At 34.9% G+C, this 17,161-nt stretch overlaps 1 protein-coding gene across 1 annotated transcript in view; it reads right to left on the bottom strand.

Annotated features, from left to right (window-relative positions):
• The window catches only part of MED13 (mediator complex subunit 13), a 91,123-nt gene that overhangs the window by 40,057 nt on the left and 33,905 nt on the right, over positions 1-17,161 (bottom strand). Inside the window, exons 4-9 of the mRNA XM_044675060.1 lie at positions 13,903-14,048; positions 12,964-13,161; positions 8,995-9,189; positions 8,100-8,262; positions 7,837-7,947; positions 2,061-2,741 (exon numbers count right to left, since the gene is read on the bottom strand). Of these exons, the coding sequence (XP_044530995.1) occupies positions 2,061-2,741; positions 7,837-7,947; positions 8,100-8,262; positions 8,995-9,189; positions 12,964-13,161; positions 13,903-14,048 (1,494 nt within the window). The remainder of the gene's footprint in view (positions 1-2,060; positions 2,742-7,836; positions 7,948-8,099; positions 8,263-8,994; positions 9,190-12,963; positions 13,162-13,902; positions 14,049-17,161) is intronic.

Raw genomic sequence — 17,161 nt, forward strand, 5'->3', positions numbered from 1 at the left:
CTGATTTTTTTTTTGTCTAATTATACATCCACAAATCAGTCAATCAACCCCAAACCAGACTGGGGTACAGATAAAGACAGCCAGAAATCAAAAGTATAGGAAACCACTTAATTGATGATTCACCACTCACCATTATGTAATATTGATTTTTAAAATTTTCCTATACTTTACCTTCAATCAAATTTAAAAAATAGAGGGAAATATTTTACTTAAATCAGTTACCTAGGATTAAATATTGAAGGACTCTCAAATACATATTGCTAGGGAGACACGAATGTAATGGATTGTTACTGTGCCAAAGAAATGACTACAGAAAAGGATGGCAAGACTTAGAAGAACTAATTCCAAGATGAGTAGGTAAAATCAGGGAAACTAGACACATAATGACTCTAATAATACAACAAAAGAACATGAACACAACAAAAACTGAATTCTGTGAAATTATAAGGACTAAGTTTGATTTCAAAGAAGAGATATGAGAATACCTTGTTCCTTTCTTTATGGAGATAGGGGATTATGAGCATGGAACACAGGATAACTGATTTAGAGCAAGAAAAGCCCTTACAGTCCAATCTCCTCATTTTAAAGGTAAGGAATTGGGGTAAAAAAAGGACAAACAACTAGTCTTAAGGTAAAAAAATGTAGTAAATTGCAGGTGAAATTTAAATTCATATCTTCTTACCCCAAATCCTATAATGCTTTCTGCTTTGCCTGACATACTGGTTAATTTTAATGAACTTTTTTTTTCTTTTTAAAATAATTCTTTGTTATAAAGATCAGCTATCCTTAATATATATGAATTCAATTACTGGAAAGAAGTGTGGGGTAGGGAAGGATACACAAGAAAATGAAAGCAATGTCAAATGTCTGTTTGCCATACATATGGTTAAAATTAACTTGACTTTAAAACTTGAGGACTTCAAGACACCCTTCAGATAAGTGATTGTTCCTGTGAAATTAGAAAAGGAAAATTTGGATCCTTTTCTAAGCCAACCCAATCTTGGAATAAAAGGAAGAGAGTAGGGAGGCAAGAGGAACAATGAGAGTATTTTTTCATCAAAATAAGAAAATGAGGGCAGCTGGGTAGCTCAGTGGAGTGAGAGTCAGGCCTAGAGACGGGAGGTCCTAGGTTCAAAACCGGCCTCAGCCACTTCCCAGCTGTGTGACCCTGGGCAAGTCACTTGACCCCCATTGCCTACCCTTACCACTCTTCCACTTATGAGACAATACACCGAAGTACAAGGGTTAAAAAAAAAAAAAATAAGAAAATGACTTGTTTTGATTCAAATATGGTAAACCTCTAAATATAGTTCACAATCCAAAAAATAAAGAAACATTTAAAAAAATCTAGGTAGACAATGAAAGTAAATATGTATGATTCAGGCTTTAACACAAGCCAGATATGGGTATGGTACAACTTATCTTCAGACCATAATAAAATTTTGGATACTGGACAAAACCACACATATTCCATACCTTTATTTTCTGCCTGTGTAGTATCCCTAGCAAGTATTCAACAAAGGCTTATGTTCTTCCAATTAATTTCATTTAAAAAAATTCACAGGTCTATTAGAAAACATACTTTTAATAACTATAATAGCTGCCAAGTCTAACTGGATTATACTGAAAAAACTATCAGAGAAATTCATGCAAATTTCTGTCATTACCAACATATCCCTAAAAATTACTGCTTATCATTTATATAATTTAATGACCATAGAATTTAATGAAGTGGCTTAAATCTTTTAAATTTTTATAATATTAATTTTATCTAGAAACTAACACTGGCACCCTAGAAAGTTGGACAAAACAATATTTTCATTTTGACTAAAATTATATTATTGAGGGGGCAGCTGGGTAGCTCAGTGGAGTGAGAGTCAGGCCTAGAGACAGGAGGTCCTAGGTTCAAACCCGGCCTCAGCCACTTCCCAGCTGTGTGACCCTGGGCAAGTCACTTGACCCCCATTGCCCACCCCTACCAATCTTCCACCTATGAGACAATACACCGAAGTACAAGGGTTAAAAAAAAAATTATATTATTGAACTATAAAAATACATACTCTGTAACTGATGTTACACTTTCCTGTCCAGCAGGTCCAACTGGATCATCTTTGAATTTATCACTTGGAAGCTGTGGTGGTAAAAATTCCACATCTTTTTTCTTTGGGACCTTGTAATACTTCCAGGTTATATGATCTTCATCTTCTTCTAAATTTACAGCTGTACCAACATATACCGTAGGCTCCAAAACTTCTGGAAACTGTGCTGGGAAAGAATGAGACAAACCATCTATCCTATCTTCCAATGGTTTAGTAGGTACCAAGGGATCAGGTGTTGGCATTTGATAGAAATGTTGACTCTGAGGAGTTGAGGGGGTTTTAGTTACTGCTTCATCAACCACATCACATGGATGAGGACTAAGAGGTGGTGGCTGAGGGGAGTTTGCAATTTCAGTGCTATGCATCTGAGGAGTCTTTGCCACATCATTAGTTCGGATGTTTGAGAATCTCACTTGGCTGTCTGGAGCAGAGATCACCAGCCTCTGACTTGCTGTATCTGTTTCCATAGTATCATCACTAATAGATGCACGATGGTGAAAAGGAGTCAAGGGGCGTTTCTGTGGCTTTTCGCTTTTTTCTTGCTTCTCATTGGCTTTGTGCTTGGGAGCTGCTTGTTGTTGCTGGCCTACAGGTGGTGCCTGCCCCTGTTGTCCAGAATTTCTTGGTTTGAAATTTTTGTGCCTGAAGTAGGAAAGTCAAAGAAAGATTTAAAAAAACTTTAAGGCACTACTATAACTAATTATTGTCAACATTAAAATAATTTTCAGTACAACTCTATAGTTTCTGACATAACCCCTTCCAAGTTAAGAGACAGGACTATACATATAATTTCATTTCAAAATAAGAGATTTTACTCAATGGCTTACAATTCAAAAGAATGTTGAGGGGCAACTAGATGGCTTAATGAATAGAGAGCCAGGCCTGGAGTTTACATCTTTCTTCAGACACTTTCTAACTGGGTGACTCTGTCATGTAACCCCAATTACCTACCCTTACCACTCTTCTGCTTTGGAACCAGTAGGAAAGAGTATTTAAAAATCCCATAATAAAGAATGCTGAGTGAGAGGTTCATGGAAAAAAAAATCTTATTTATAGCAGCTTTGAAACCATGTGATAACTAGTTTTCCTTAAATGTTTTCAAATTATGTAAATGTTAGGTACAATTTAAAATTAATTTTAAGTATGCAATGATACTGCAAAAACAATATTATTATATATTAATGACTTACCAATTCTATCAAAACTCTCTAACTGTGAGCAAACTTTGGCTCTCTGATTTAAATCAGATCAAGTCTAGAATGTAGAGTGGTGACCATTGGGATTCCCCTCAAAGAATGATCCAAAGCTTCCTTGGGTTAAAATTAACTAGAGGACCCTTAAATAGTTAATCTTTAGGTACAGACCCTAGATTGTATTTCATCAACAAAATTAGCACGTCCTCCTTCCTGCCAAACACTTCCCCACCACACACTAAATTACAATTGCTTAATGAGAGGCCCCATCTCTTGGAGAATTCAAATAATACAAGAATAGGTGTACTGGAAGAATTGAGAAACAACAAACTTTTAGATATCTATTCTTTGGGTTCAGAAGAAAGGAGAAAGATAAAGGAAACTGCAAAGTAAAAAAATGGCCAGCAGAGAGCTCAGGGAATTTGAGCAATGTGCTACACACTCTAAACCAGGGGTCTGCAACCTTTTTGGCCATGAGAGCCATAAACATCACATTTTTTAAAATGTAATTTCATGAGAGCCGTACAGTATGTTTTACACTGAATACAAGTAAATATGTGCATTTTATGTAAGAACACTTTTAAAGTACAGTAAGTCTCTGAACCATTTTTAATGACATTATTATGTGCTAACCAATGATGAATAAAGTACATTAATGTGACTTCTGGTACTGCATGGTTTTGCTGATTATTAATAAAATTTATTTTGATTATTAATCAAAAAACAAGACTTAATGGGGCACTATAATACTGATATAACTGCACACATACATATAAAACTCCTTTACACTAAGAAAATTGCTGAAATAAAGAGAGAAAAATTCAGGGAAGAATATTTTTTCCTCTCCCTCTCTCAAGTCAGGCAACAGGGGAAGAAAAAGCTGCCAGCCTGCTGGTTAAGCCATTTGGCCACATAAATTAAGTAGGAGATCAGGAGATTACAGAAAATAACATGACTTGTGTGTAGGCATTAGTAAGTAGTCGGGGAGGAGGATACCTTTTCATGGAAAACTGGCCAGGACACATCACACTCATTTCCTGGTACAGGTGTATCAGTGCTGCCTACTCAATCATTCTGTATCAAATGAAACAACTACTGGGGAGAAATGCTTCTCACTAATGAAGCATATGTAAAGATGTAATCTGACCATAGTTCCCCTTTAAGAGCAGGTAGAAAAGTTAAAAACAATAACAACCCCACAAATAGGGAGTGCAGACCCCATGAATGCACTGAGATAAAGCCATGAAAATCAGAGGCAGAGGGGTAGAGAATGTAGACAAAAGTGATCAATCACTATACAGAACCTGAAGATGTGTGGAAAGAGTAAAAGGAGGGCAGAAGGAGGAAAATACAGCACACCTACCGAGCCGAACTAAAGACCAGGATTCATCTTGCGTGGCAATATCAATGAGGGAGCCTTCTATCTTAGAAGATAGTCGCAGTAGCGAAAGGATCACGTGATGTATCACGTGATGCACGAAGTCATGCGTAAACTGTTAGTTACTATGCTGCAGTTGACTTTATGGCTCCTGCAGAAAGAGCCATATCTGGCCCTCAAAAGAACCAGATATGGCTCGAGAGCCATACATTGCTGACCCCTGCCCTAAACAAATTAGGTTTAGTTCAGAGAAATTGTGTTGGCAAATTTTAGATGACCCCACCAATTCAGAGATGGATGGCTGTTAAGTAAACAATTTCAACTTCAAGCCAAAGGGGGGATGGGGGTGGGGGGGCTGCCTTCCAGGAATCAGAAGAGGAAGGAGAAAAATAAGAATGAACACTTTTCAGGTATAGAAGACAGGAGTCTTTCAAGCATGGGTTGTACTACTAAGTGGCTTCTGAAGTCTCAAATCTGAAATTTTGTGGTTATTTTTTAGCCAGTACCTAAGAGATATTATAAAGTCTTTTAAGTTACCTATAGTAATAAATAGCACTTTAAATGTAGGTATGATTAAGTCCAAATAATAAAAGGATTCTGCTAACATTTACATTATAAAGCAAAATATAAGAGATTATATTTACATTTATAAAACTATTTTAAGGAGAAACACACCTGAAAAAGTCTATGATATAAACATCTACAATAGTCTTTGTTATTTAAGGCAAACAAACAAAAAACTCTTTTAACTTTTGTCTTGGTACCATGTGTGTATTAGTTCTAAGACAGAAGGGAGGTAAGGGCTAGGCAATGAAGGTTAAGTGACTTGCCCAGAGTCACACAGTCAGGAAATGTCTAAGGCCAAATTTGAACTCAGGACCCTCCTGTCACTAGACCTAATTCTCTATACATTGAGCTATCTAGTTGCCCCTCATTTTTATTATTTAGTAAATTGATCAACCAATTGGGTTGAGCTAGATTGTTTTGGAAAATTACATAGTGCTTTCAATAATCTCAAGTTACAAAGACAAATTTTTTAAACACCAATAGTTTTCTGGTGATCTTCTAAAGTTGAGTCATGAAATACCACAATTTGTGAAGGATAAAAGTTTATAAAGAATAAGGAAGAACAAGGTAGGTGTAAGTAAACCTATAAAGAAGGCATAGGAGGAGCAGCAGCAAAAAAGGTGAGATAGATGACACAATATCCTTTGTCCCCACAAAAAAAAAAAAAAAGACAGTGGGTTGGTCATGGAAAACAGGAAATCCAATGCTAATGTGATCCAAAGACAGTTATACTATATTGAAATCTAGAGAAGGTCACTGACATATTACATGGATTCCATACAAAGGATTTATAGAAAAATATGTACAAAAGTTACAAAGAAATAAAAAGGTATGGTTAATTTCTAATCTGCACCACTGTAGAGAGTATCCACAATGGTAAGAACACAAATCCAATTCTACCACAGCAAAAATTATCAATACAATCAAACAATTAAACTATTTGAATCACGAAGTATAACTTTTCAGACATTCTAAATGTAGGTCAATGTTTCCCCTATTCATTTTTTCCCTAACATATACTTGTTTTTTGTGGTTCTGCTTTCTTTGACAATATTTCATAAATATCCTTCAAGATTTATGTTTGTAGCTTATGTCTTAACTATAATTGTAAAATTTCTAATACTACATAAAAGTGGATTTAAAGTGGCTATTTTTATTCAATGAGAATACTTTTAGCACTGCCAAGGTAAATTGGCTCCTAGTCTTTTAATTCTACTGATGCCTTTTGTTCTATGGAAGAAAAACCTGATTATTAATAATTTTAAAATTATATACACATAATTTTCTGCATTATTATCAAAGTTTTTGTGTTGTATTATGATGGCTTAATGTTTAAAAAACAAACTTTGCAAGTCTGCTATAAACTCTGGTGATGACAAATAATTTTTAGTCTAGTCTTAGAGTTAGCTAATACTTAGTATTTTAAAAACTACATTATAGTAATTAGTCTTTGCCATGCCTTAAAAATCAATTATTAAGTCTTCATGAAAATTATATGATGTCCATGTTTCAATACTTTGGTTTTATTGACTCATTTTAAACCAAGAATTGTACATTCTTCTGGAAAAATTGCTCTGAGCTAAAGGCTTAACCAATCATATTTTAAAATTCAATAAACTTTTAAAAATTTATTTGGGGAAGCAGGTAATTGAAAATTTTGTAAATTCACTGGTTTGGAGTAAACACAAATACAACAGAGGTAACTGTCTTTAGAGTTCATATACATGAGTATATGAATAATGGGAATACACACACACACACACACGCACGCGTGCGTGCGTGCGCGCTGGACTGTTTTGTTCATAGGACCTAATTTCTGCAAAGAAAGTGAATTCAAATATTAAGTGCTCACAACACAAAAGATACTTATGTTGGGTCTTGGTGATAAAAAGACAAAAAATATAAAGTCTACCTTCAAGGAAATTACAATCTAATAGGGAGTGGGGGGATCATCGAGAAGAAAAGAAAATTTCTACAAGTCGGTCCCAGATATGCAGATTTATACAAAAAGTAATAATATACTATTTCTGTATAATGAGGTACACCTATATCACACCAAGGGCTATTTGGAGTATAATTCAACTTGGTTCTTGACAATAGCTATTTCCAGATAGAGAAATTAACAGAAGGTATTTATTTAGGGGGATGGGGGTGGGACCAGATTAGAAGTAGAACCTCTTGACAGAAGTTTTGCTTAGGGCTAATAAATCAATTTAAAAGTAAAAAAAAGATATTCACAACACCTCCTTACCATTTTCAACATTCAGACAATTCTACCAAAATACAAAATTAGAAAGTTAAAAAGATATTCATTGTAAAAAAATGGTACTATAACAACTTATCATGGGAGAAAGATAATCATATTTAACGTTGCTACTAGTTTACAAGAGTTGATGTTAAGAGTTTTTCCACACACCACTCTCACAGTCACAAACTCTGCCTACATATAAAGCCAATATTTTGTGATCTGTGTTACTTTTTTAACCAAAAAAAGAAAGTCTTAGAGCTTTCATGAAAGCTCCTAAAGATACAACCCTCTTGACTTACTTCCTCATTCTGTCCAACATCATACAAGACCATTTAGCAACTATGAATCTACCTTGAACAGCTGCAACTTGTCCTCTGTGTAGCCTCAACAAAATCCCAGGATGCAACTTTGTCAGCAGTTTCTTCTTCACACATACCACTTGATGAAGCAGAATACTTCCTCCTAAGAGATGAAATTGTTTAGAAATGTCATTACTTTATACCATTTAAGTTAAATCAAATGCTTAAAAACAGTTAAAAAGAAAAACAACAAAAAATTTAAAGTCTTGGAAACAAACACTTTTCAACATTTTAGAACTTAATAGAAATACATACTTGTTCTGTGCTCTGTTCATATTGCATTCTTGCCAAACTCTATCCACCACCTGATTGGCTAGTTTTCTGGGTATTTTCCCACCATGATGGCTAGTACTATCTGAGCTGAATCCATCAGAAACTGAAGGAAATTTGACCCATTTATGAGCAGACTGAGCATCAACTGGGGAAAAAAGAAAATACAGGGTGGAATGAATAAATGAATCCATGTCAATAGGTTTGTTCCATTTTGTTTTTAATCAACTACTCCAACAAAAACTTGTTCAAGGCATTCAATGGTTGAGCTACAGAGAGCAAATTCTAGCTACAGAGCTTTAAAGCAAGATGTGAAAGACCTTGTATATGCAAATCCTTCTCTCATGAAGGATGCTAGATATAGCCTAAACCATAACCAACAGAAATCACTTGTACTTTTCTGTAATTTGCTTTTAAACCCATTAAATTTTCCACTTACATTAGCATCAAAACAAAACCTCTCCTATCAGGGACAACTGTAAAACAAATTGGGAGTATACAGAATGTTTATCTTTTTGATTTCTCTCAACACTACAACTGAGAATACATATATTCATTTTGCAGATTAAGAAACTGAGAGAGCAAATGTCCAAAATAAAACTAATGGCATCTACTCCATTGTGTTTTTTTTTAATTTAGAGGATATTATTCTTATTTTATAATAGCTCATCAAAACAAGTTTATAATATTTTGATCTCAGTAACAAAAATGAGTACTTATGTTTTTGCATTTTTTAAATGGAAACTAGAGTAAGGCAAAAACCATTTTAGAAACTTAGATTCTAAAGAGGAATAAATGTGTGTGTGTGTGGTATATATGTATGTAGTCACCAATCAAAAAGTAAGAATATTAACAGTGAGAAATAAGTTTTCTATAATACCTGTTTGTACTTCCTCAGGAGATGTAGGTGGAGTCAGAGTTACTGAAGACATGGCAGGATCTCTTGTAGAGGCAGGCACTTGGTGGACACCCAAGCAAGTTGTTGAACAATGAGAAGATCCCACGGAGCTAGGAGTAGGAATGTCTGACTGAGGAACTAACACAAAGCACGCTGGATAGATCATTCGCACACCAGCTAAAGAGGGGAGGAAATAAAATATTTGTCTCAATTGCTTAAGACAAGTTTTATGATTTTTAATGCAACCAAAATCATGTCTTTCTATATATGAAAGTATATAAAAATGCTAAAAGCAGAACTAGATCATTAAAATACAAGTTGGCTATGACAATCTAGAAATTAGAATTTTACATGTTAAAGGTAAAAATGGACAGATATGAAGGCAATAGTAGTTTTATATATGGTGGAAAATCCCCTCACACTGTCATACGTTTTTTCTTTATAAGAATAAATTTGTTAATTAACATTATATTCAACTTCCAAACAAAAATATTCAAACATGAAAAAAACCCTGTAATTACTATAACATTATGGAAGTTAATAAAAACCATAAATTTCTGTTAGTATTTTGTTCTTGTTTATAACTTCAGTTTCTCTTTCTTTAACTTTTCTGTGTTTATCCTAATTGCATTAGGATCTCTGCCATTATTCACATAGTTATGCTAGTATATATATAGCCAAATAATGTAGGATTAAAAATTAATATATTAATACTCCAAGTATTATTTTGTAAGATTTAATAATAATAATAATAATAATAATAATAATAATAATAATAATAATAATAATAATAATAATAAGCAAAAAAAATAACCTCAGTAAAAGAGAAAAGCAAAACACCCGGGAGAGAGCCCAGAGCCCATCAGAGCAGAGAAACTTAAGCATAAATGTCAGCTATAGGAGATAAAGAGGTAGGGAAATCCTACAAAGAACTTGACATGATTCTCAAACAATCAAGTCAAAATATACTTTGATATTCTATGACTTCACTGTTTACCTTAGCTTCAACCCTACCTCCCAACATCTACCTCAAACCAGGATGGCAACAGATTGAAAGAAAAATATAGCTTAAGTTCAAGAAATGAAAAAAGTCGAAGGCTACTAGACTTATAAGTCTCATGTCTATATAGCATAAATACTTCCTTCAAGAAGAGAATTTAGGGGGGCAACTAGGTGGCTCAGTGGATTGAGAGCCAGGTCTAGAGACAGTAGGTCCTAGGTTGAAATCTGGTCTCAAACACTTCCTAGCTGTGTGACCCTGGGCAAGTTACTTAACCCTCATTGCCTACCCTTACCACTCTTCTGCCTTAGAACCAATACACAGTAGTGATTCTAAGACATAAGGTAAGGGTTTAAAAAAAGAAGAGGAAAATTTAGAAGGTGCTGAACATGGCAAACTGACTCATATCACAAAGAATGAGCATGGCTGATAATCTCTAGAAAATAGGGGACTATCAGCCAACAATTACTTATTAAATGCCTATTATGTGTTAAGCACTATGCAAAGTGCTGGGCATATATGTAGAATAAGAGAATTATGTATTTATAATCTGTTGAAATGTGTGCAGACTATCAACTAAATTAGAGCAAAATGTCAAAATCTACAAAAAAATAAGTAAGAATAAGTAAGTAAATGACAACTACATGTGATTAAAACAGTTCTAACCTGGCCTATTCAAAAAAGTCACTGAAACAAAAATGTGGAAAACTGACATGGATCATCACCATTTTCTATATAAGTTTAACCAAAATTTTTTAAAATTGCCTCTGTGAGGGAGCCAAGCATCTAGAAACTGACTCAGACAACAAACCCCTTGATCCTTTTATCAAGCAGAGAGACATAGTTAATGGCAATACCGGTTCGAATTTTTTAAAAATTCATTTACTCTAGTCTCAAAATAATGAAGGGTGGAAAAGTTCACAGAAAATGAAGAGACAACTAAGTTGTACCATCCTAAGCATATTTACTAGAAACTGGAAAGGTGCTTACAAACATTGAGAGGGGGTAAAAAAGTTTGCCTATGTTTCTATAGAGATCCATTATCATCTAGAATTGTTAAGCCATTGCATGAGCATACCTGAGTTCTCAATATGCTTCTAAGGACTTGGCAACAGCACTCAAAATAAAGTTGGAAAGAACCAATGAAACAAATCCCAAACCAAGCAGAAATAGATGAAATTCATGCTGGGGAATGGAGAGAGGAGGGGGAAGAGGCACAGAGATGCAATCCTGAGTACAAAGAACAATTTTTCCAAACATTCCCCAAAAAGAATAAGATTTTATGATAGGGGAAAGGGCGGGAAGTGTAGAGAAAGTAATGAATTGTATGGATATCACCTAAAAGGCAAATGTGGCAATAGCACTAACCAATTCAATATGCCCACTCCTAATAACCTTGCTTTAAAACCCTTATGATTAATCTACATATGAATTAAGGATATCCTTAACAAAAGAAGCAGCCTTCTGCCAATAAGTTTCTCTAGCCAATTCTATCTTCGATCAAATGATTGACTGAAATATGCAGAGTATATAAGATTGCACCATTACTTTTTGTTGGGTTTTGTTTTTACCAAAGCATTCAACTTGGTAGAATAAAATATGGGCTTAAAGGCTCTTTTCCATGCAAATAAGATCAAATAACATTACTAAATAAAAGTAACCACAGAGATAAATATCACTGAATCAACTTATCAATATTAAAGCAAGGCATGAAAAAGGGAGGAATCTACACTTGCTAAATGGGATTTCTGTTGTCAGAAGTTGTCTTAATGGAAAGAGAAGATGAAGTTTTCTAAGATTCTTTTATGCAGATAGTATTAAGATAATAACATCAAGTCCCAGATCTCCTCAGAGGCCCCAATCTCTTTTTCTTTAAAAGAAAAAAAAAAAACACAAAAAAACACAACAAATAACAAAAAACCTTTACTTTCTGTCTTAGAATTGATTCTAAGGTAGAAGAGTGGTAAGAGTTATATTATTGGGGGTAAATGACTTGCCCAGGGTCACACAGCTAGTGTCTGATTCAATATCTGAACCCAGAACCTCCTGTCCAGTGAACCACCTAGCAGCTCCCAGACCCATAATTTCATATATAATCAAATAACCTATATATAAAAAAAAGTCAAATAACCAAAGAATTCCCATTGTCTATATATATAGTTGGATAGGTATTTCACCAGCACAGGTGGGTACTGCCAATGGATAGTAAACTGACCTAAGCTGGAATAAAACTAGAGATAAAGCTGGGTTGCACTGGAGAAACTGCAGTGCTTTCATTTTAATTCCAACTTACTTCCTAACATAAAATCCAAATTAACACCATTATTACCTCAATGATGCTACACAGGACTATGAATGCTACTCTATTAAAAGAATCAAAATTGCAGATAATAAGAGGTCATAAGAGCAATGCATAGTATGATTACAGAAGCAGGCTTCAGTTTATCACTAATGATAATTTTTACTCTCAAAAGAGATGTGGGGTGGTCATACAGAAAGAGCACAGAATAACCAATTAACAATTCAAGTGCAGTTTAAAAGCCTTCTGAATAGGCCTCCAAGATGTTTGCTATAACCTCTAGAAAGGATACTATAAAAAACAAATGGCATGGTGTCCAGCTGGTGAGTGTGGATTATGATCTGAGGGGAAGTATATACTTTCTTTCTTTAAAAAAAATCCTCACCTTCCATCTTACCATTCAATCCTGTGAAATGGTTCGAAAGCAGAATAATGGTAAAGGCTAGGCAATGGTGTGGGGGGGTGGGGGTGTTTGAGGTTAGATTTGAACCCAGGCCCTTCCATCTCTAGACCTGGCTCTCAATTAACTGAGCCAGCTATCTGCTCCCAAATTATATACTTTCAAAATATTACTTCTCCATAGAAATAAGTGAAAGTTTCCCATCTTTTTTTTTTAATTTCCTTTGGTATCTAATACATAGAGAATGCATACCAACAAGAACTTCTACAGCAGCTAGAGAGTCATCTTCCCAATCCATATCTTCTTGCTTTTCTTCTGATACCTCCTTCAAGCATGATGAGATAGGGTAAAATTGTTTCCATTCACCAATCAATTTCTTGGTGGATGAATCAGACATCTTAAATGCTTGTCCTGTGAGAGTGCCATTTAATCCAAATGGACTTAAGATAACTAGAAACACAAAAAGTTTAAATGAGTTAATACAATAAACATCAATTAAACATCTATTAGATGTCAATATCACATGGGCATACTGTCTAAAGAAAAACAACAACAAAAACCATACATGGTCCCTAAAAACTATGGGCTCTGCCCTTAAGGAGCTTATTACCAGAAAGGAGGAGAGATAAATGGGGAACAAACCATATGAACATTTAAAGTCAAGCTCACTTAAGCATTTAAAAACTGACATTATGGGGGCTCAGTGGATTGAGAGCCAGGGCCAGAGATGGGAGATCCTGGGTTCAAATTTGGCCTCAGACACTTCCTGTGTGACCCTGGGCAAGTCACTTGACCCCCCCCCCCCATTGCCTAGCCCTTACCACTCTTCTGCCTTGGAACCAATACACAGTATTGATTCTAAGATGGAAGGTAAGGGTTTAAAAAAAAAAACATCATCATACCAAAAAAAACTGACACCATAAAAGACTGTTTCAATCAACAGTATACTGATTGTCTTATGACTCTATTATAGAAAAAGGAAATTTAATATTTATGTTCAAGGGCTTTCTGATAATACTTAGCTATGACAAGCTTTTATTTATCAGTAATACAAGAAAATTACTGAAAAGCTCAAGGGGAGAAATCTTGGAATTTTTAAGGGAAAATTTTTTATTCCTAGTGAGGATATTCCTAAGGCATAAAATAAAGGAAGAACTATCCAAATAGAAGAAACAAAAATTGAAAACATACCTTGAAAGGGGTTATTAGATTGTTGAGCAAGGGTGATGTGCTCTTCACTAAGAAGATATACAGGTTGATGCTGGTTAATTTCCACACTGGTACAAACATTGCTGTCCCCATGCAAGAAAAAGGTGAAAGAGCAGGACAAGTGTTCACTGATTTAAAAAAAGGAAAAAAGAGGAAAAGTTATGTTTTAAAGTGATATGACAAAATTAAAAGATTGGGGTTTGTTTTTCAGAATACATTCTCATACTAGTTCCAAATATTTCCCGATTGTATAACAGATCTATTTATTATGTTTGATGATAGCCAAGTTCGCTCTTAAAAAATTATGCCATCAAATAAATCAAATCAAATCAAATAAATAGATTAAAAAGATTTGAGTGAATAGGTTGAAAAAAGTTACACAGTGGTTCAAGCACAAAAATGCCCAACAATACAGATAAGTATATCTCTAGAATTAAGTCTGTACCACAGTCAGATTCTTGGAAGAGTCAAATCCAAGAATGAAGAGTGGGAAATGGGAGAGAAAAACAATGAGGTAGAGAAAAGATTGTGAGGGGTAAAGTACTTTCTTTACCCACTCGGTTTTCTACCACTTTCTTCTACCACCTTAAGAGTTCATTTTTAAAAACAATTCTTCTGAACGCAGCTCTCATAATTTAATTACTATTTTAGAGAGACATTTTATTTAAGCTACTGTTTCCTTGGACAAAAGTTTGAAAGGACTGGCCTTTTATTCTCTACAAATGAGATACAAGATTTAGGTGGGGTAGTGAATCCTAAAACTAAGAAGTCAAAGTAGGCTAACTATATTCCCCACCCATTAGTAGTTATTGAGTTTGCCACTTTCCAAGAAGTAAATATTATCTTACCCATCTTCCACAAAGATGTCTTTCCTAAGACACCAGCAGGTAGACCATGTTGTCCCCCTACTCAATAAACTCTAATGGCTCCCTGTTGACTTTAATTTTTTTTTTATTTTAATTTTTTTTAAGCCCTTAACTTCTGTGTATTGGCTCCTAGGTGGAAGAGTGGTATGGGTGGGCAATGGGGGTCAAGTGACTTGCCCAGGGTCACACAGCTGGGAAGTGTCTGAGGCAGGATTTGAACCTAGGACCTCCTGTCTCTAGGCCTGACTCAATCCACTGAGCTACCCAGCTGCCCCCCTATTGACTTTAAGATAAAAAACAAAATCCTCTGGCATCTAAAACCCTTAATAACTTGGTCTCAATCTACTTTTCCAGGTTTATTATATTTCATTTCCCTTCCGGCATTCTGGCTTTCTACATGTTCTTTATACATAAGATTTCAACTATTATTATTTTTTTTTTTTTGCTTTTGCTTAGGCAGTTACTCTACCCCTAAATATGCTTGGGACAAATTTCTCACACCCAAGATTTAGAATCCTCAGTTTCTTTCAACACTCAATTCAAACACCCTGTCCCAAGGAGCTTTTCCTGAACTGTTCAGTTGCAAGTGTCTCTCTGGACAAATTACTTTGAATATACTTAGATATGTGCATATTGTCTTTCTTTAGTAGCATGCAAGCTCTTTGGAAGGGCAGACTAGTTCATTTTTGCCTTCACAACCCCATCACCTAATACAGTCCCTGACACATAGCCAACACTAAATAAATACTTGTGGATTCATATTTATATTTGTCTCTCTTCAGTAACCTAAGAGCATATTTAAAAATCTGGATTGTTCATATGATTCAGCAGTAACAAATCTATCCACACAGTTCCAGCTGGGATAAATTTTCTACCAATGTTTCTGTTAAGTTTCATTCTTAGGCTCATTCCCAGTAAGAGCTATTTTGTTTTTGTCTGTCTGGACCAGCCACCATCAACAATAATAAGATTTCCCTATATTCTGTGTGACCCTGGGCAAGTCACTTAACCCCCATTGCCTAGCTTTTACCGCTTTTCCATTTTAGAACCAAGACAGAAGGTATGGGTTTAAAAAAAGGGGGGGGGGTGGAAATGGGGAGGGAGGGAGACCAGTGAATGGATCACAATATTCAATAAATGCTTATTATGGATGTTGAGTATGCCACAGAACTGCCCAAATTTAAGCCACTGAAAAAAGTCATTTCTAACAAATGTTGTCACTTGTATAAAAGATGAATTAACCTTATTGCAGGTATCAATATTCAGTATATTAAGTAGTTTCTTTAAAGTATAATAGCTAAAAATACCTCCCTCCAAAAACACAGGATAGGCAATCATACTCCATTAAGCTTAATTCAGCTTCTACATAAAAAAAAGGACAAAGTTTCCAATATTTCTTTTCCTTTGATTTTTTTTAATCAACGTTTATCCTTCATTGTTTACTTCGCTGGCAGTAAACAAATTCTGACATCCTTATTTGCTTTACTAATAGGAAGAAAATGATTCAATTCTCTCCAAGTTTTTAGTCCCACCAAGCCTGAAGGGTTCTTAAGTGTCAACACTGAAGAATTAAGGCTGATTTGTACAGAATTAGGTGAAATTATTTTGCTCAAATCATTTTACCCCAATCATCTTATAAAACATTTGTCATGTAAGGAGTAGAAACATTAATATGCTAATATATATTTTCTAAATGCATGTTTTCTAAAATTGTTTAGCTGAATGGTAAAGCTGGCAAAGACTGAATCAATACAAGTCTCTTAACCTCTCTTGGAACTAAGTCTCCACATCTACAAAGTGAGGAAAACAATAGCACCTACCTAACAGAATTATTTTGAGGACAAAATGTGATAACATGCAAAATGCTGCAAACCTTAAAGCACTATAGAAATGTGATTCATGGGGGCAGCTGGGTAGCTCAGTGGATTGAGAGCCAGGCCTAGAGATGGAAGGTCCTAGGTTCAAATCCGGCCTCAGACACTTCCTGGGCAAGTCACTTGACCCCCATTGCCTACCCTTACCACTCTTCTGCCTTGGGACCAATACACAGTATTGATTCCAAGACGGAAGTTAAGGGTTTAAAAAAAAATGTGATTCATTTCTCTATTTCACTGAAGGAAACAATAGTAGAATTAAAAGTTTTAATATTTTAATGCTTTAGTCACTAAAGGTAAATTTACAAAAAAGATTGCTATTTCTAATATGTATATTGACAGGATCTACAGAAACTCACATTTTTTTCCTCAGAATAATTATATGAAAACTAAAGGGAGCATTGTAGGTAATTCAGAACAGGATGAAATAGCAATAAGAAATTATGGCAACCAATGAAAAACCAATCTTCAATTGGCAAGGTGAAAAGTGCTGGTCACAAA

Source organism: Gracilinanus agilis, chromosome 4 (assembly GCF_016433145.1).
Source record: "Gracilinanus agilis isolate LMUSP501 chromosome 4, AgileGrace, whole genome shotgun sequence".
NCBI classification, from domain to species: domain Eukaryota; kingdom Metazoa; phylum Chordata; class Mammalia; order Didelphimorphia; family Didelphidae; genus Gracilinanus; species Gracilinanus agilis.